Raw genomic sequence first — 21,105 nt, forward strand, 5'->3', positions numbered from 1 at the left:
TTTTTAAAGATACATGTGGGGTGTATTGCAATAATTTCAGGAGCATTTTATGCTAGCTGTACATGTTCCTTAAACTTGAAAATATTCTACACCTTTCTTTTTTGCGACATTGGTAGTTAGGGTCTGCACAGATGTTACAGATTCCAAACTTAGTAAATAGAGTCTTGCTCAGATAAAATAGATCATACCCATTCTAGCGTTTATCAGAAAAATAATTCTCCAGTTAAACAGATATTAATACAGACACAGGCGTCACACAAACATCTATTCCACAAGTTTACATATGCCTTTGAGACCTTGAAAGCAACTCCTCAGGTTGCAAAGATCTTCTAAACTCAAGCCTCTAATCCATCTCTATGTTTCTAACAAGTGTGCAAAATCAGATCCCAAAGAGCAAACCCATTGCACATGTTACACAGATCTTCCAGACTCGGGGTCGGGCATCAGTTCTATCTCTTCCTATCTGTCTTTCAAGTTAGACATCTGACAGCATCAGCTTTCTTCATATTACACAGATCTTACAGAGTCAACCGTCTAACTGCAGCTTTGTTCAACAAGCACTATGATGAAGGGATGCATATGCCATTTTATAAATATATAAATGTGCTGAAATATGAAGTGAGTGGGGTGTGGTTCACAAAAACAAATATGAATATACTCCAGACACCACTTTATGTTTCAAATGTGTTTACATCTATGATGAAATGTACTCAAGTGTGGCACAACGCAGAACAGCAACCTAAGTTGCTGCGCTGCATTGTGTCAAAAGGAGGGTGAAAAACAACTTCATATCTAATAAGATGTAGTACTGTTTTTCTCTACCCCATTGTTGTGCACCAACACACACACCCTGGCACTATAGAGCAAGGATGTGTCCCATGCACATTAGAGAAAGGATGTGTGGATTATATCCAGGTCAAGTTTTGTACTGGAAGGCAACCGCCCCCCCAAACAAAAACAATGCTCTATTACTTGTCCTGATTTGTGTGAGTGCTGTACAATGCAGCACACATGCTGTTTGAAAGGTATGGATAAATAAAACATTTGTCCTGTGTTGCTCCTGCCTTGAGGAGGTGGAAGGTTTTGATGCAAATCACTGTGTAAAATTGTTAGTAGACAGGGATTTGCATCAAAACCTGTAGATGACTGCATGGAACGCCTATGTGCCACCCATGGTACGTCGCCTTGCCATAAAGCACTTTGAGTTACTTTACATCCATCTTTTCATTGCAAATACTGGTTTGAGTTGGAAGTAACTACCACCACTATGCTTTGCGCTTGATTTGCATTACAAAAGTAAAGAAAACCCATTGCAAAGTGTTAGTAAATCTGGACCCTAATATTCAGAAAACATGCACTAGCAGTCAAAACAGTACCATTTGAGTTATCAATATTGTGGTGTAACTGCAGTGTAGTAGTGTTATTAGAAATAGTCTCTGTGGTCTCATTCCATTGCTCCCGAATGAAACATTATTTAGTTCTAAATATAACTTATTACGGATGTTACATGGGGCAAAAACCATTTCTCTGCAAAATATCTGTGATGAACTCCCACATCACCCAGTCTCCCTTTGCTGAAAACATAAATTAAAGGAAATCGACATTTATATTTAAGCAGCAATCCAGGATATCAGGGCAGGACTGTCAAAATAAGACAGATAGCTCAGGCCAAGAGTTGATAAGACTCTGGTAGGGGGCTCCATGACAGACTGGGCCCCAGGGCCACAGCCCACTTTTCCCATGCCTTAAAATGTCTCAGCTCATGAAATGAAAGTGGTATTCTGCCCCCGTTCGGAATACTATTGAACAACCTTTGGTTACTGACAACCTGATGCCCTTTGCTTTTAGTTTTTTTTTAGAGATGTACTACAAAACACCTGAGTGGTAAGGCATAACTAATTATTTAGCCCAACCTGATTATGAGATTTGCAAATTGCTGTGCAGTTTCTTTGTAAATGTGAGATGGATGAGGTTCTACATGTTGTTGCACACCTGTACCCTAAAAGAGAAACCTTATTTTTCAAACAGGTTATTGCAGTGCCTTCTGGGATTTGTGATATCATCTGACTCACAAGCCAGGATTGCCATAGGACTGCTGGCCAGTGTTGCAGTGGAGGAACAGTAAGCTTTTCTCCTCAGTTAGCCTTATACTGTCATTTTTCTTCTTTGCTTTATCTCATGTGAATGTGTCCTGTTTCCCAATTTTGTAAATGCTGATTATGTGAACATTGACTGATCTTTTATGCAACCCAAGTCTCAGGATAGGTGTCTTATTATTTGGAAGGATGAATGGCAATAAGAAGAGAAAGAGCAATTAATAATATGCATTATGGCTTGAGCAGCATCTTTTATCAAATATATGCTTTGAAAACCGCACACTGACGTATTTTTGAAGACAATGTAAGCAACAGATGTTGTCCACTGCTAGCACCTTCCTTGCTCGGTTCGTATAGTCCCTAAACTGAGGCCCCTCACCTTATTTGATTGTTGTCGTTTTAGAGTGTACACCAGGAAGTGAGCATTATACTACAGTTTTCAGAATTCAAATCAACACAATTCTAATCAATAACATAAACATTAAAACAGTCAGTCAGTCAAGCTTCATTTAATTTCATATGTGAATCATAAAACATTACAGACATTATAAAACAATTAAACAGACTCAGAGTCATATAAAATGACATTATCATTTTGGTTAAAACAGCTGTCCCTTAAGATAGTCTTAAAATTAAATGATTACACAGTATTATATTAGAATATTAAAACAGTCAATAAATTAGCAATGGAATAACTATTCCCTTGTGATGTGTGTGCAGGAATGCGTTAATTTTCCCCAAAGATTTTTGTTGCATATACCCATTATGCCTTTAACCAGGGTTTTCCAATAAGAAACACGATACAACCCAGAGCGATGTGGGTAATCAAATTTTCACCAAGCATGGGCCACAATTTGACTTCAAGGGCTTTGCTTAATAAGCTGTGTGATGCTAATTATGCTTACAGGCACCACTACTGGTCTTTTGGTGATGTAAGGGTATTCATCCATCAGTAAGTGACATTTGGAACTTATTCTTATTGAAAAAGGAAGATGTGTTATTATTTCCTGAAGCTTGAGTGCTCCTCTGTCTTGCATTTCTCATTAGGGAATTTATTTAAGTTCTTAACAACCATAAGGCAGAACGCTCTGCCTCTCTTTGAGAGTGCACACAGCAGATCTTTACTGATGTGCAGAGACCTGGAAGTGCACAGTAAATCTAACTGACAAGAAAGTGCTTGTTTGATGGTTAACGTTATTTGCCATGAAGAAGGCCTTGAACTGAATTCTGGTTTCAACTAGAACCAGTTCATTTTCATGAGCACTGGTGAAAAATGCTCTCTAGATGACTGTCCCAGAACTAGGCAGATCTGCCTGTTTTGGAACTGTTGCAGGTTGATCAGTTTTGAGTCATTGCAGTAGTTTATCTATGAGGATCTGAGGCAGGATATAACAAAGGCTTGCTGGACCTTTCGGAGCAAGATGTCTTATCATAATAAAAAAGGGTAGAGACAAGACTTTATTAGAGCTTTCACATGATGACCAAAAGTTAGAGTTTGAAAATTGAAACAATGAAACTCAGAGGGTTTTCAAAAGAGTACACGTGTTAGGCGTTTATATAACAATGTGGGGCAAAGCTTAGTGCACCCTGTAGGAAGCTGGCTCTGTATATACTATACCAAAGTAAGGTATAGTGTGCACAGAGTCCAGTGGATCACCAGAGGTATAGCAGAGGATAACGTAGATAATACCTACTCTCAAGCTAGTACTAGCTGGGCTGAGCAGCTAGGTTTATCAGAGGGTAGTGTTAAGCATTTATTGTACATACTCAGGCAAGAAATGATAACATACACTCACAGATTGAAGCCAGACCAATTGTTTGTATAAAAAGTTGTTACTTAGTGATTCTTGGTTCTAGTAATAAAATACCATAGTGCAGGTAAGTAGTACAGTTTGTAAAAGTAGCAATTCTTTTCAGGAATGCAGTAATGTTTTGTAAATGCTGTTGTATACTTTACAGTTTAAAGACGGTTTTCTGTAGATGTCAATCAGGTACAGCTGTATGTTTTTGCAGTGATACATGTTAGACAGTTCAATGCAATAGATAGAACTTACAATGCAATCCTGTGGAGGAAAACAAGGTTAAGCAGTTTGCAAGTGAGTTTTCGACTTACTTCCCCAGGCTTTGGGGGTTTAGGACACAGGGCAATCTTCAAGACCGGAAGGTACTGCACCACCAGCGTCACTGTGGTGGCTGGGTGCAGGGGTCAACATGCCCAATGTTATCCAATTGAGGCGGTACCTCGAAGAGGCACAGTCTGCAGGTAGGTACCCGTGGTCTTAAGGCAAATGCCCAGGGGGTTGAAGTGAGCACGGGGGGGGCCACAAAGCAGCACCAAAGCTACACCACCAGTGGCACAAGGGCGGGCAGGTGCAGGGTGCAAATCAGCGTTGGGCGCCCAATGCTTTCCAATATAGGTCGTTGGTTGTGAATAGAGGCTGCAGGTTTGGACCAGGAAAATGGACGAAGCCAACCAATATGTGGGCAAGTAAGTTGGATAGGTGGGGGAAACCTGGGCACCGTTGGCTGGGCTCCCCAAAGTCGTTTTTTATCAGCTGGATTTGGTCGCGGTCAGGGGGATCCTTCGAACAGAGGCTGCAGGCGCCGAGGGGGCCTCCTCGAGAGGTCAGCCACGGATGCAGACGAGGTCAGGATTGCTGGGCATACTCCACAGGGGAGGTGTGTCACTCAAACTCGAGCCGTAAGGGTGAGGTGCAGAGTGGTGCAGTGTCATGGATCCTTTGGGATCCGGAAACTGGTGTTGATTTCTTTGCTGGACAAATCTGGTGTTCATGGGAGACAGGAGTCTTTGTTGAAGACAGCACAGGTCCTCAGGGGTTCTTGAGGTTGCTGTCTGCAGGCCACACCTGTTTCTTGAAGCAGGGTTGCTGGTGGAGGAGACAGGCTGATAGTGCTGGGGCCTAGTCAGTCATTTTCGTCTTTTCCACTGCTGCACAGGTCTTTGGTCCTTCTTCTTTTTAGTTGGTTGAATGTAAGGAGCACGGTTCTGGGGTGCCCTAAATACCTAGATGTAGGGGCGTTATGAGGTGTGCAGGTTGGGACCAATAGGTCCCTTCCCTTGGGTGTCTAAAACCTCCCTTATACCACTCTCCCGTTGGAGGGGGCATATGTCTCGTCCTGTTTGGGGGAGTCCCCTCATCTTCAAGATGAAGGGGACTGAGATGTGTGCTTCACTTCCTCTACCACACCTGAGGGGTGGGGGTGGGGTTGGCAAATGTGGGCCCACCTCCCTTTCTCTCCAGGTTTTCCTGCTGATTCTCCCGCCCAAATTGAGGGTCAGAACTGGTGGGAGCCAGCTGCTGATGGCAGCAGAGGCTGGGGTAGCTAACAAAGGCAGCAAGCCATTGAAGCTTCCTCTTCGTGGACTCTGCCCATCCTGGGGGAGGAGGCTTTACACCTCTGCCCAGGATGTGCTTTGTTTCAGGTCCCAGAGAGCTGAGGGCTCTCTACCCAGGGATCCAGAAACCTGTCTGGTGGTAGCAGATAGCGTGTAGGCATTCAGGAACCACACCAGGGTTTGTTGGTTTTTTCAGGGGGCATCTCAAAGGTGCCCTCTGAGTGCATTTTACATTAATTCCAACACTGGCATCAGTGTGGATTTAATGTTCTGAGAAGTTTGGTACCACCCTTCTCAGCCTTCAGTAAAGCCATCATGGAGCCGTGGAGTTCATGCTGACAAACTCCCAGCCTATGTATTCAAAATGCATTATTGCACTTGCAATTTCTGTGAACGGCATAGACACTATAGCTTGTCGACTCTTCAGTTTGGTCTGCACCACAACAAGCAGTTTGCAATGGCAGTGTGTGGGTGTTAAGGTGAGGGGTCTCCTAGGGTGAAATAATACATGCTGCAGCCCTCAGAGGTCCTCTCTGGTCACAAGGCCCTTGGTACAAGGGGTACCTTTTACAGGGGACTTACATGTGGCCCAGACGCATGCCAATTGTGGAGACAAAGGTACAGTTTTGGGAAAAAACACAGGCTCTGGGAACCTGATTGACAGGAACCCAGGGCACACTCAGTCAAGTTGGCATCATGTATATGGCAAAAATGTAGGGGGTAACCATGCAAAAAGAGGCACATTTCTACACACCCCTGTTCATTTGCTAGCTGCAAACAATTGATTTTTTAATGTTTGATTTTAGGATATTGATCAAAGAGTGGATAGACAAGCTGTTACACTGTCCGGGATGGAAACAGGTTTAGGGTGTTGTACAGGTACATGTAAAATTGCAGAGTTAATGAATCAGAGGTCAGAAAGCATACGAGTATAATGATTGAAAAAGAGAGTGCTGAGATAAAAAGCTGGAGGAACGCCACAAGTGAGGGCTGGAGGAAAAGAGAGGCAAAAGCTATATACAGAATCTGACCCATGCAGAAATGATCAATCCAGCCTAAACTATCCCCTTTGATGCCCACTTTCTGCAGGGTAGCTAATATGATGTTGTCATCAGTGGTGTTAAATGTCAGTGTAAAATCAAGCTAGAGTTCATCAGGATCAATTATAGTGTGTTGGTTCATTTGCCAGTCTAAACCCCATTTGACAAAGGTGAAGCAGTTTATTATTTTCTACAAACTGTGGTACACATAGGACCAGTGCTTTCCCAATTAATGTACCCTTATCATTTAGAAGTTGGTGGAAGGTCACTTTTTAAGTGTGATTTTTTTTTAAAGAGGTGTGACTACTGCTTGTTTGGAATTTATCACAAAGTGACCAATGAACAAGTGAGGCATTTATCAAATTTGCAATAATGGAAGCTTCATTGCTTACAACTTGTTCTAATGTCCACCAGGGCAAGCAACACTAGGTTACACAGAATGTCTCCGGGATACATAGCCTACTTCAACAAAAGAGGGAAAACTCTCCACAACTGATGAGTTCAGGTCAAAATTAATGATTGATGAATTAAATTGTTTGATTAAGCTATGGTGGGACCAATAGAGCCAGAGGTGGTTCATGGCAGAAATGAGTTCATTTGTACATAGTAAATTGCAAATCTATTATCTTCTCTAAATAGTTTAAACTTTGCTGTGAAATAACGCTATGAAAGAATTGCCAACTGACCCTGACGGAGCTGTTGTTTCCTTTTCTTCTTCGCAAGGTTCAAAATTCACTATCAGTCAAACTTTTCCAAGACTGCTTTGCCTTCTTTCCTAGATGTGCTGGTAAGTAAGAATGCATTTATGCAGCTTAAATATGTCACCTTGGTAAAAAATTATTTGTGAAAACAGTGCTAGGCAATATGGGATGGTTTAAAGCCTGCTGGTTGCATGAGCACAGAAGCGCATCGCATTATCTTCGTCCTTATAGTATGACCATATAATGTTGCATTATTGCCCACTGACTCAAGCTGTACTTGTTGTTAAAGGTGCATTAATTAAGCCTTTGGCCCAAACAGCAGACAAAAGCGTATGACTTCGTAGCGTGTCTTTAATCACTGCCATAGTGTGGAAAGAAAGGACATAATGCTATAGGAACATCTTATCCACTGATGAGACATTAAAGAAAGATGAACAGAAGGCGAGCTTTGAAATATGGAGCAGAAGGCTTACACGGCCATTATTGGCCACTGTCACTTTATTGTTTTGAGGGAGATGCCAACATTGCATTGCTGATTCAATTAGAATGGACAGTAAACATAAGTACAGGTTTTTGTGTGATAGCCCATTGGGAAGAAGTACACTGAGAAAGGGTAAGAGAGTTTCAAAGCTTCCTCCAAATATCCAGGCTTTGGAGAGTCACACTTTTGGCCTTTTGCTTTTGGGTATTTTTAGTATACATTGTGAGGGCTGTTCCCTCTCAATAGTCAAAGGTTGCATCTTTTTCAAATATAATTTTTAACTAATACATTGACGAGACAAAAAGGCAATACATATTACAATATATACCATCCAAGAAAATATATTGAAATCATACCCAAATGTTCCTTTGTAATGCCGATTTTCCTAACTTAAATGTTTATCAATCCAGTTAGGGCAAAACATGCCTGCAATTTATTTTATTTTCAGTTCGCTGCATGTCTATTTTACCATAGGAATTCCATATTCACGAAGGTATAAAATCCCACGCCACCAAGGCAGAATCTGCCTAAAAAAAAAATGCTACTATTTCAATGTCGATCAATGCCTCACTTTTGCTTACACCCTTTTTAAGTATTTTATTATTTTATTAATATTATTTTTCAGAAGTACCTTGGTAGCTATCTTTGCATTTCTTACAGAAGGATATCTGTGGACGCTGTTCTCTGTAGTACAATTCTCGTCTATTGATACATATTCTATTTCACCATTAGTCTTCTAAAATTCTCCGTGAGGTATCCGTACCAAACTCTCCCATACCTTGGTTTCCTTCAGTTGTTTGCACACTGCCAATCTTGTTTCTGTAGATTCGATGCCAAAAATGATCATGTGCCAGGATAAAGGGCATTATAAATTGAAAGTAACAAAGATATCATTCAAATATGCCACTTTGAAGTACATGGAGTATTTTATAAGTGGTTTATGCCGGGTCTGGAGGCTCAGTGGTCTAATGCGTCCACTGTGTGGACCTGTGTTCGACCTCATGGTCACTGGTTCAAATCCAGGAAGGTCCAGTCAGCCTTTCATCCTTCAGAGGTCGATAAAATGAGTACCATTGGGTTTGGTAACAATAAACATCTGGTATTCAGCATCAAGATACCCGTCAGGGTGAACATGTGCTTTACAAAAAAATACACACAAATTCACATGTATGTCCCATTTGACTATGCATTTTGTGTTCTTTCTGGGAACGCTCAAATGTTTACTTTTTGACAATTTGTTTTACATCTTGATCAAAGTTTATTGCTGTAAATCATTTGGCAGATACTTTGAGAGCACCTTTTTTGATCATGCGTTGCATGGTGGTTACTATGTACAATCTGGCCCTCTGGCAGCATCAGTGACGTTCGTAGTTGATAAACCTTGTCAGTGACTTACCAGCATGAGTGCGCTCTACAGATAAAGATTTAATTCCTCTTAAATTTTCTTTAAGAAAAATGTGAAAATGGTGACCACTGCTGTTGTGCCTGAATGCATAGCTGTTATGCTAAGCCTGAGTCTGGATGCCGGTATCCGTCTGCAGATGTCCGACTCTGAAGATCTCTGGAAGGCGTGCCTTGGGGCTGTGGTGAGTATTGTCTTTTATTATTTCTATCATGCTTGCTACCCTTATGTGGGGATGTTGAAGCCCTTACCCACATGGATAGCAAGCTACACCATATAGGGTGTGTGGTTCGAAGGGTTTTGTATTTGTTTTGGGATTATGTGGGTAGTGCTTCATGTCCTGTGGGATGACCACCGAACTGAGGTTATTGTGTTATGGAACATAGCATCTGGTACTATGGTGGATGCGTTTTTTGATAGAGGTGTGCAAAATATAATTGTACTAAGAATTGTCACCCTGCACATGTGAGGGTGAGAGACTGCGCTTGATCAGCTGCCGCCCTGACAGCGCAAGAGCAGATCTACCTGCCTCTTGCTAACCTTCTGTCCTCACCCCTCTATCTCTTAGTTTCCAGAGATCTGTCCTCTTTCTGGTTTACATAAGGAGGTATCCCCCTGACCATTTAGAATTTTTTCTCAGACAACTACTACTTTCGGTATTAATAGTAAATGGCATTTTAGGATAAAAAGAAACAATATGGCTACAGGAGGCTTACCCTGCTTTCCTTGTCTCCGCTAGGACATAGATATGGTCTTTTTCATTTTGTGCAATCTTGGCCCAGCTCTTCTCTGACTTGTGAGCCTCGCGAAAAACTCCTTTTATGTGGTTCCACCAGTTAATTTTCTTCAGATCTCCTCTGTCTTTTTCCTTCCCACTATCCCAGTGTCCCCATTTAACTCTTCCATCACCTTTAACAAGATCCCTTTGATCTGAAACAATAGCCAATAGGTGTAATTTCCTGTCCATGGCATCTCGTACTTCAGCTTCTCTGAATGTCGGCTTCAGTCAGCAGTTTGTGTTTATAGAGCGAGCTGGACTGCGGCAGCTTAAGGCTGCCCTGGCAGAGCAGAACCTTTGCTTAGCCTGTTCATCCAAAATCTGTAGCCTTGGGTGCTGTAGGCACACTTTACGCAACAATTAACCTACTACTTATGACTTTAAGGCTGGTCGCAATGTCTCGGGTTAGTCGTGCTGATTCCTGGGCACTTGGTTCCATCCGACTGACCTTTCCTGTTGCAAAGATATGACCTGCAATCTGCCTTTATCTGCATTAGAAGATGTTAATACACCACTCCTTGCTAACTAGGAAATTCAAGCTACTTCCTACTACATTAAGGCTTGTTGCACAATTACAGTCATCTAACACTAATGGAGCTGTTGAATTTCCTTTCTCAGTTGCTCTGAACTCCAAGAACAGCAACGCATTGAGATGTCGAATTCGGGTTTACTCTTCATGTTAGAAATATGTTTATATTCCTTGGTTTATGTTTTAATCTCTTGTCTTTGATTAGGAGAAATCATCAATGTATGCAAATAAGTTCAATAATAACAACAAAGAGAGAGCGAGGAAAAATAAAGGAAACGTCCTTCTCCCCTGATTAAATCAGCAAACAACAATGTGGACAGACCCAATAGGGGATCCAAATGTTAGGATGACGCAATGTCATACACTGGAATGGGGAAAAAAACATTAGGTTTTTTAGAAGAACCCTCACCCACCAACCTAGTTGGTGCCATGCTTCATCATCGGGTTCCTAGCTGGGCTGCCGAGTCAACCCAGCTGTGCTGCGACACCTAAATTACTGCGAAGTGGGTTTTGGTTTTTACCCAAAGTACCCAGTATCAGAGGCGGTCGAACATCCTTGACGAATGTGTGACTACAGGAGTCTGGTCCCTCCGGGATCATTAACGGCTGCAAATTCCTTGTAGCTCTCATGCTATTCCTGACGGTGGGAGCCGTAAGTACGGTAACATCACTGCACCACAGCACACCTAAGCGCGTGTGCTGAAATATACTCACTAACTCACCTGTTTTGGTCCTGAAGAAAGCCTCAGCACCTCCTGTCGAGGCTGAAACATGTCAACCATTTGAGTGGGATAAAGAAGATCAATCGTATCTTCACAATATCCCGCCCTATTTTAACCGTGCCCTAGAACTCAAGAATAAAGTTACTTATTGGTCATCCTAGAGGTACTTTTATACCACACCCTGAGCAATCCCTCTTCACTCACAAAAACCAAAACCCGCTCCGCTGTAATTCAGGTGTCGCAGCACAGCAGGGTTGCACTCGGCAGCCCGGCTGGGAACCCGATGATGAAGCATGCCACCAACTAAGTTGGTGGGTGAGGTTTCTTCTAAAAAAAACTTTTTTTTTTTTCCCATTCCAGTGTATGTCATCCTAACATTTGGACCCCCTATTGGTCCGTCCACGTTGTTGTTTGCTGCAAATAAGTTCATAAATAGCATATTTTATTATTTAGCTAACTCCGCCTGGTACAGCTCAAGTCCAGAGTTTTTACAAGAATCAATTTAATTGTTTACCTTGTTATAGTCAGATGGCCAAACATTTATTTGCCAAGTGTAGCAATGTGTTCAGCTTTAAAACATAAGCAGATGTTGGCCTATTGCCATGTTCTTGAGATACATTGGCCAGTGGTTCCCACTACCTTTTCTTGGTACATCATCAAATTAGTTGTCAGGACAGGTGGATCCTTCAACATGAAAACACTGCTATGGCCTTTTTGGCTAGTACTCTAAGAAACAATCAAATTTGGTGTGACCTCGAAGTCCAAACAAGAATACAGTCAATAATGGAGGACATCGGTATCAGAATCCCCAACTAGAGATTTTATGCTGCGTGTATTCTTGCAGCACTTATTCGAATTAGGGACTATCATAATTATAAGGACACTCCCTGCCTCCTAAATGTTACACAGAGGATACTGATTCGGGTCAGATCAGCTATACCTGGACTGCATGCAGTGTTCACATACATCTAGACCAGGAACGGTGGTGTAAAAGATCACTCTGGGTTACACAGACACCTTTGTCCTGGGGCATAGAACCCTCCATTTGGCACCACTGATCACTCCATCACTTACTTTCCGCTAACCGTGCTCTTGTAATCTGATGCCTGTGTTTAACCTAATCATTGGTATAATGTAGCAGTGCTCTTAATAACTGTCACTGCTAGTGTCACCAGTGCCTCATTCATTATCAGTGCTAGTGGCACAAGTGCCCAAGTCACCTGTGCCCTCAATAATTGTCAGTGCCAGTATCACCAGATCCACATGCACTGTCACATACCCCTGTCACTTATGGGATTTCACGGTCACTGCTGGGTTGCCTTAAAGGTTTTGTCACCACTACCCTCAGCCTCTCTTGGGGCTATTGTAACCATTGCCCACAGTCACTATCAAGGCTTGTTTCAGAAATGCACCATTCGTTGTCTGTACTATGTCACTAGTGCCCCAGTCGCCATAAATGATGGTGTCATGTTATGTTTGGCATTTACTTAAATGTTTTCTGGTGTATGGTGCTTTAAATGCACATTCTAGTTTCATGTTCCAAGGTTGCCATGGCATGTATTGTAGATGTGTTCCTTCTCAGGCAGTTGTTTGCTGGCTGCATTGGGAACACCAACACTACTCCTGTGCTCGCAATAAAGTACTTATACCTTGGTACTTCAACTACGTTGTTGGTGTTTATTTGAGATTACAACATTGGCGACAGTTGGCCAGCAAGTAGTGCACGGAGTGAAAACAGCGTTGGTAGATTCGAACTCACGCGGCGTTAAGGAATCGACCTAACACGACGAAGTCTTGGAAATTAAGTAAATCGAGTGGAAGGTGAAGGTGTTGGAAGTATTCGCAGAAAACGAGAAACATGTTCAACATATCACCGTGACTGGTTTACTAACTTCGTGTATATCCGAGGAGGAAATCGGAGTGAGTAATGTGACTTTGATACTATAGAAGTGGCTCAGTTTTCGGAAACAATTGGTGTGGTGATTTCGTGGATTATAAAAAAAAAAAAAACTATGTGCTGGTAAGAAGTTTGGATCAGAAACGAACTACGAGTGCAACCGTTACCTGAATTTCTGAATGATAACATCGGCACGCGGATTGAAAGTTCGACGGGAGGAATCTGATGAGTGTCTTCATGCCAGAGTTCTCAAGCTGCTGTGACGTATAGAGAGTCACTGGAACGCATACGTTTAAGCGTGAATACGTGATCACGTAAGGTGTGCGGCCATATTTGTTGTGCTGTATCCTAGGAAACTAATCTTTCGTGCGCATTCACGCAAGCGTTACGGATACATTGGTGTGACTAAAAGAAAACAAACTTCTACCAAAGAAACAGTACTACGCAGATATCGCTTGTATTCAAGTCGGAATTCCAGAACATTGAGTCATCGATGCTTGCACAGTCTGTCGAGAGTATGTAAATTGGTTTGACATCCACCATATGGGTATATTGAAATAACTGGTTGAAATGAATATCGAATACTATTTGAGTTTAAAAAAAAAGCATAGGCAAAGGAAATTATTATATATTTTTTTTCTCTTTCTTCTCTCCTTGAGTGTGTAGTTGTTTCAAACTATTGTACGGGGTGATTGTTGTAATTGAATTTTATCATACAGTATAATGGATAATCCCACTGTAATAGCACCACCGTTATTCTTACAACAACCTGGAGATCCTCCTATCGAGTGGGATGAGTGGATAGAAATATTTGAAAATTATATAGAAGCCCTTGATGGTAAGGATTTCAGTGCTTCAAGGAAGAAAGCTTTGTTATTAAGTACATTAGGCAAAGAGGGACAGCATGCTTTTAAATTTTTGCCAGTTGGGGTGGATGCAGAAGGAAGGGTTTTAACTAATGTCTATTTAGAAGCGAAAGAAAGACTTAAGAAACAGTATGCTAAAGAAATAAACATAGTAATGTGTAGGCACAAATTTTATACGCAACCACAAAAATGTGATGAAACGATTGACCAGTTTGTAACACGATTACGAGAATTGTCTCTAAATTGTCAATTTGGTGGCATGAGGGAAGAGATGATACGTGATCAATTTATTGTACAATGTCGGAACAAAAAAATGCAAGAAAGGTTATGGGCGGCTAAGAATCCTACATTGTCCAATGCTATTGATATAGCTAAAGTGGTAGAGCAATCTGAGACATGCATGAAGGAGATGGAAAAGAAAGAAAACTCGGCGGAAGTGACGTACATAGATAAGGATGAGGTGGCAGCACTAAGTGCTAATAAAAATACTGACGTCAATAGTAAAAAGGGTGTATATGTGAAGAAATACACTAATAGCTCGAGTTCAAACTCGGACACTAGCAAATTAAATGAAAAAATGTGTACTAGATGTGGAAGCACTTACCATACAGCAGATTATAAGAGGTGCTATGCCATTGACAAGGAATGTAAGAAATGTGGTCGTAAAGGTCATTTCTATAAGATGTGCAAAACGTACAAACCCAAGGTGTCAATAGTGCAGAGTGAGGTAGGAAATATTACATCACTATGCGATGTGGAAGGGAAAAATAAAATCCTGTGTGTAGATGACGAGAATGTCGTAGACCCGGTGGGAAGAAGAATAAGACCAAAGGCATTATTCACAATTCACGGAAGGGAAGTGGAATTAATGGTGGATTCAGGGCCTGATGAAAAATTACTCCCAAAGATATCAACCCAGGGGGGTATCAAGGGGAAAAAATAGATATCATTGGATTTATGGTTGCGGATATTCACTTTCATGAAAGATGGGTAAAGGGGAAAGTGTATGTGGCTCACAGTGGACCACCTATCTTGGGTTGGGCACACCAATATGACTTACACATAATTTTAAACCCGAGATCTGAGCACCAAGTGATGATTGTGGATGAGATTACAACGAATACCATTGTGGAAGGAATGAGTAGTATATTTGCAGATAGGATTGGTGAACTTAAAGGGTATGTTCATAAAATTATATTGAAACCTGATGCTATACCAATGCAACACAAGGTTAAGAAGGTACCTATCATTGCGAGACAAGAGGTCAAACGAATGCTAGGTGAGATGGTAGAACAGGGTATTATAGAATAGATTGAGACATCGAGATGGATTTCACCCGTTGTTATCACAGGCAAGCCTGATGGAAGCTACAGATTTTGTGTGGACTTGCGCACACTAAATCAGAATATTGTAGTGGATAATTACCCGTTACCAAACATAAATGAACTTATTCTATCTCTTAAAGGAGGGAAGTATTTTTCAAAATTAGATCTGCGCAGTGCGTATCACCAAATAAAATTACATGCAGAATCGAAACCACTGACAGCATTCATCACGACTGGGGGGATTTTCCAGTTCACGAGAATGCCGTTTGGGTTGGCATCCGCTGCTGGAGTGTTCCAACGAATGATGGGTTCAGTTTTGGAAGATACAAAAAATGTTGTTTATTTTCAAGATGATGTTTTGGTATTCGGGGAAACAAAAGAACAACATGATTTGTTCTTGAAAGAGGTATTGCACAAAATGGATAATGCGGGCTTAACACTTAAAAAAGAAAAGTGCAAATTTGGTGTAGAAGAGGTGGAGTATCTAGGTTATACCTTGTCATGTGATTGTATCAAACCAAAACGTGATTTGGTGGAGGCTATAAGGAAAGCTCCAGCACCATCAGACAAAGATCAGCTTAGATCCTTCTTAGGACTCATTGAGTACTATGCTAAATTTGTACAGAATTTTGCAGAGAAGACAGAGAAAATTAAAATACTTCTAAGGAAGGGTCACAAATTTGTTTGGGATATAGACCAACAAAGAACCTTTGATATGATTAAAAAAGTGATTTGTGAAGCAAAGATTCTAACTCCATTCGACACAAAATTAAAATCAGTTCTCATGGTAGATGCTAGTGCGGTGGGTGTAGGAGCTGTATTGGCACAGGTACATACATCTGGTATTAAAACAGTGGCATTTGCTTCAAGATCCTTGACTAATTCTGAAAGAAATTACTCGGTAATTGAAAGAGAGGCTTTGGCAGCGGCCTGGGGTGCTGAGTATTTTCGGATGTATTTGTGGGGATTTCAGTTTACGTTGCAGACGGATCACAAACCTCTTATTAAGATCTTATCTCCTGGTGGGGCAGGCAAAGGATCGGCAAGGCTAGCTAGACTTGCAGCTCGTTTACAGGAATACTTGTACAGGATTGAGTATATTCCGGGATGGAGAAATTGTCAGGCGGATGGGTTGTCCAGACTGCCTTTACCTTGGAATGGAGTGGACAAAATGAAGGTTGAGGCATTCCAATATGAAGGTGCGGTTGCAGCTGTTGACGAGTTAGTGGAATTATGTAATGGTGCTATAGATAGGGATCAATGGAATGACAATATGGTGAAGGATGGAGTCCTTCAAGGAGTCAAAGATGTAATTACCAAGGGAAATAGGAGGGAGAGCACAGTTCCAATTGGTGTGAGGCCTTTTGTGAAGGTTTTGGAAGAGCTTTCGGTGTTTGATAAAGAAGGTCATATCATCATGAAGGATGACAAATGTATTCCTCCACAAGGTTTGAGGTTTTCTTTGTTTAAATTAGCTCACAAAGGCCATATGGGGCAAACTCTTACAAAGAAAAGGTTAAGGGAACATTTTTGGTGGCCTGCAATGGATCAGCAAGTATCTGATTGGGTTGAGAGGTGTCCTGACTGTATAGAAAGTGACAAAAGGTTGAAAGTAGGCATTCAACATGATGTAGGTAAAATAGATGTTCCAGAGTTACAGTGGCATACTATTTGTTTGGACTTTATTGGCCCATTTGTTGGTTTGGGTACAGAATTAAAATTTGGGATAGTGATTGTTGATGTGATGTCCAAATGGTTGATTGTTGAGTTTGTAAGGGAGATCACTACGAAGAATACCATTAGTGTTTTGTCCAATATTTTCAAAGAAGAAGGATACCCTGTTAGGTTAATTACGGATAATGGCACGCAATTGACGTCTCATGAGATGACTCATTACTTGAAGTCTTGTGGGATAGTCCACACTAGAACATCCTTTTATAACCCACAGGGAAATGGGGTGGTGGAGAGAGCAAACCGCATGGTGAAAGGTGTTATTCAAATGGCAATAGTAAACAGGAAGGATGTGAAATTTATGGTAAATGATTTGGTGTGGGCATATCGCACAACAGTGAATACGGTGTCAGGGAAAGTTCCGTTTGCTGTCATGAGAGGGCGTCCTGCCAGTACCAAATTAACTCCGACATGGATGAAGGAATGTATTGGTTTAGCTAATCTAGATTATGACAAAGGGGTGGTGAGTAAAAAAACTCCACATAATATTTCTATAAGACCCAATGATTGGGTAAAGGTTAAGCCTGGACGGATTGGGGCTGGGTTTGCCAAATTTAGAGGTCCATATAAAGTTAAAAATGTGCACAGTAGGCATGTTACTTTGTACAATGGAGAGAATTGGAATCTGAGAAGAGTTGCTCTGTACAAGAAGGATGTTACTCAGGGAAAAGATGTGACAGTTGAATATAATGGTGCTTTAAATCCTTATTTATTCATCAGTGATGAGGAAATGTGTAAAACTCAATCTTCTCTGACTAATCAAGATCGGGGGGAGGGTATCAATAATAGAGTGGGGCTGCAGAGATCTAGGTGCCCACCAAGGTACCTTCAAGACTATGTATGTGGGGATAGATAAGTATTCAATTTACTTGTGTCTTTGTTGTTGTACAGCTTTTGGGAAAAGTGATAAAGGGAAGAGGATATGTTATGTTTGGAAAAGTGATAAAGGGAAGAGGATATGTTATGTTTGGCATTTACTTAAATGTTTTCTGGTGTATGGTGCTTTAAATGTACATTCTAGTTTCATGTTCCAAGGTTGCCATGGCATGTATTGTAGATGTGTTCCTTCTCAGGCAGTTGTTTGCTGGCTGCATTGGGAACACCAACGCTACTCCTGTGCTCGCAATAAAGTACTTATACCTTGGTACTTCAACTACGTTGTTGGTGTTTATTTGAGATTACAACATGTCACCAGTGCCCAATTCACTGACAGTAGTGTTGTCACCAGTGCCCTCACACCCTTGATACTATTGAGCCTCAGTGCTAATCCTACCAATGGCTCAGTCACCATCAGTGGATGTGTCACCTGTGCCCTAGTCCCGATCAGTCGCCAGTGCCCCAGTCACTACTAGTGCTTCTGTCGCCAGTGGCCCGGTTACCGTCCGTGTGAGTGGTGCCAGTGCCATTAGTGTTAGTCATTCTATTGTTATTTAGCAGCAGTATAGCACAGCCGGCCATTAGTATGACAATGCAGCGCTTTGTGGGGAGGACTTTCTAAACTGTTCCGATCTCCATCTCTGACTGGATTCTGACTGGTGCCACTAGTGCCCTGGTCACCATCAGTATTAGTTTTACTAAACCTTTGGCCTGGTGAGTGCCATCAGTGCCCCAGTTATTTCTAGTGATAGTGTTGTAAGTGCTTCACGCATCATCCATTGAGTGACACCAGTGCCCTCAGTCACCACGAGTGCTGATATCAGCAGCACCCTCAGTTGCAGTCAGTGCCAGTGTCACCAGTAGGCCCAATCACATCGCTGCTGGTGTCATCACTGCCGCCAGTCACTGTCATTGCAAGTGTCATCAGTGTGTCAGTGCTAAAGTAAAGATCTGCTAGTTTCACCAGTACCCGAGTCACTGTCAGTGTCACTAGTGCCAAAGTAAATCAGTCAAAATTCCTGCATATAAAGTACATAAGTAAACAATGTCATCATACAATAGCTCTAAAATAACAGATACTGTTCATCTACAAATAAAAAGAAAAGCGGATGTCATTAAAAACAAGTTCCATTAAATGTTACAATACATCATCTACTTTAACCATTCTCTAAAAGAGCAGGTATCAGCTGAGTTCTCCTCAGCCTAAAGGCTGACCACAGAAACGGTGCAGTGCAACTGCACACAAACTGGTCCCCAAGCATTTGAATTAAATAAAGTGCTACCCGGCTTTGTCTAAAATTATGTCTTCGTGCAAGAGGTAAATTAAATTTTCTCCTTGGCTCTTCATAAAATTTACAAAAGAGCACCAAATGTAAATCCGATTTTACAGATGAACCATCACAAAAGCACGGGGATAGATCATGTAGTGAGTGCCTGTTATCCGGGTATCCCAACATTAGGGATGTAATTTAGCCAGAACCTAATTAGTATGAAGCAGTGTTGTAAGTTGGAAACCGGAGCCAGATAGGAATGTATGTCCCGAGGGATAGAGGGAGATAATTGATTGATATTTACTGTTGGTTTCAAGTGATAGACCTTCCTTCTTTGGCCTCATAACTTACAGACAGAAGACATCCTTCAGCTTCACTTTAGTAATCTGCCTACAGCTAGTAGGGTTTCATAGAGTTCCAAAAAACCCAGTGCCCCAAAGGATGTTTTGACATAGTTCAGCCATTTAATTTGATCAGCATGGTCCAACATTAGGCAAACAGGATGTTTTGGTTTAATTCTACCGTCTCTCTCCTCCAGATGGAGTGCCACAGCTTATTGGTCCTAAGCGTATTGTATCACAGATGAATGGGGCCCCCAATTCAATGTGGCAGTTATAATTGGAACATGACCGCTGGAGGGAGAGTAATCTTTAGTAAAAGCCATCCGCAATGCGCTGGAGAGTATCACAATTAGCGATTCCCCAAATGCCTACCCCATAAGTGGCCACTAATATTGCTTTAGCCTTATACACCTTCAGGATTTCTGGGATTGGTTTAGACCCTAGTTTCTTCATAAAACTAAAGTTATCCCTTATAGTATTTTCAAAGGATAAGCCTCAATTTACTACCATGCTGTTCCATGATAAGTTTTCATCAAAATAAATCCCTAAATACGGAAAGGTGTGAATAATCTCCAGCCTGCGTGTTTTGATATAAAATGATGGACATTTCTTTAACCGCTGTCCTGCCACTAATATTTGTGTTTTTGCCTCCTTGACTCTAAGGTCCATTTGCTTCATAAATCTGATATCGTGATCAATTAGGGCCTGCAATGCTCTTCTTGTTCTTGCAATTAAAACCGCGTCATCCGCGTAAAGGAGGATGGGAATAGGACCAGTGTTCATGTGTGGAATATCCTTTGCAGACCCCGACAGAGCGGCCTCCACCCCATTAGTATAGAGCGAGAAGAGGAATGGGGCAACAATGCAGCCCTTTCTAACCCCCCCCCCCCCTCTCGATTTGGAACGGACTTGTGCACTCCCCTTCCCTACCATACAGGACACTAGGTGATTCCTGCGAGAATACCTGGCGGATGAAAGTTAATATGGATTCATCTATGCCCATTGTTTCCATAACAGACCATAATTTGGGATGTGAAACGCAGTCAAAGGCTGCTGAGAGGTCCATGAAAGCCAGATAGATGTGTCCTTTCTTGGCTACGGTGTATTTGACCATCACCAAGCTGTGCCAAAGTCGTTGTTAATGCTTGTGTAACCAGTAAGCCATTCTCTGTCAGTGCTGCTAGTCACCATTGCACTGGTAGTGTCATAAGTGTTCCAGATACCTTAGGAGTCCGTGTTAGTATCTTCAGTGCCCCAGGCACCCTCAGAAAGGCTGTAAGCAACTCTCTGTCACATCGGTGCTTTTATCAGTAGTTCCCTAGTCCTCATGAGCGCTTTTATCAGCAGTGCTCTCTGGCATAGTGAGTGCTGGTGTCAGCAATGCCCTCTGTCACCATCAGTTCTAGGTTCACCAGCACTACATCCATAATCGGAGCTAGCGGTGCTAGCACTCCAGTAACCTTTAGTGGAAGTGTGCGCCATTGCTAATGTCACTACTTCTCATAGTTCCAATCGCTGCTAGTGACACCAGTTCCCAAGACGCTCTCAGGTCTAGTGTCACCAGTACCCTGTCACCATTAACGCTGGTCTCACTAGAGCCTCAGATACTGTGAGTGGTTGTGTCATCAGTGGCCATTTGTTGTCATGCCAGTGCGAAAAGTGCTCTGATGCTTCTCTTGCTAGTATCCCAG

The 21,105-nt window shown here is 41.8% G+C and overlaps 1 protein-coding gene across 6 annotated transcripts in view; it reads left to right on the forward strand.

Moving 5' to 3' along the window:
* The window catches only part of TTC12 (tetratricopeptide repeat domain 12), a 220,595-nt gene that overhangs the window by 175,257 nt on the left and 24,233 nt on the right, over positions 1-21,105 (forward strand). For all 6 annotated transcript variants that reach the window (XM_085647350.1, XM_085647352.1, XM_085647351.1 and 3 more), the window contains 3 exons: positions 2,029-2,121; positions 7,218-7,281; positions 9,128-9,262. In XM_085647350.1, coding sequence (XP_085503476.1) covers positions 2,029-2,121; positions 7,218-7,281; positions 9,128-9,262 — 292 coding nt within the window. The remainder of the gene's footprint in view (positions 1-2,028; positions 2,122-7,217; positions 7,282-9,127; positions 9,263-21,105) is intronic.

Source organism: Triturus cristatus, chromosome 3_2, assembly GCF_964204655.1.
Source record: "Triturus cristatus chromosome 3_2, aTriCri1.1, whole genome shotgun sequence".
Classification (NCBI taxonomy): Eukaryota; Metazoa; Chordata; class Amphibia; order Caudata; family Salamandridae; genus Triturus; species Triturus cristatus.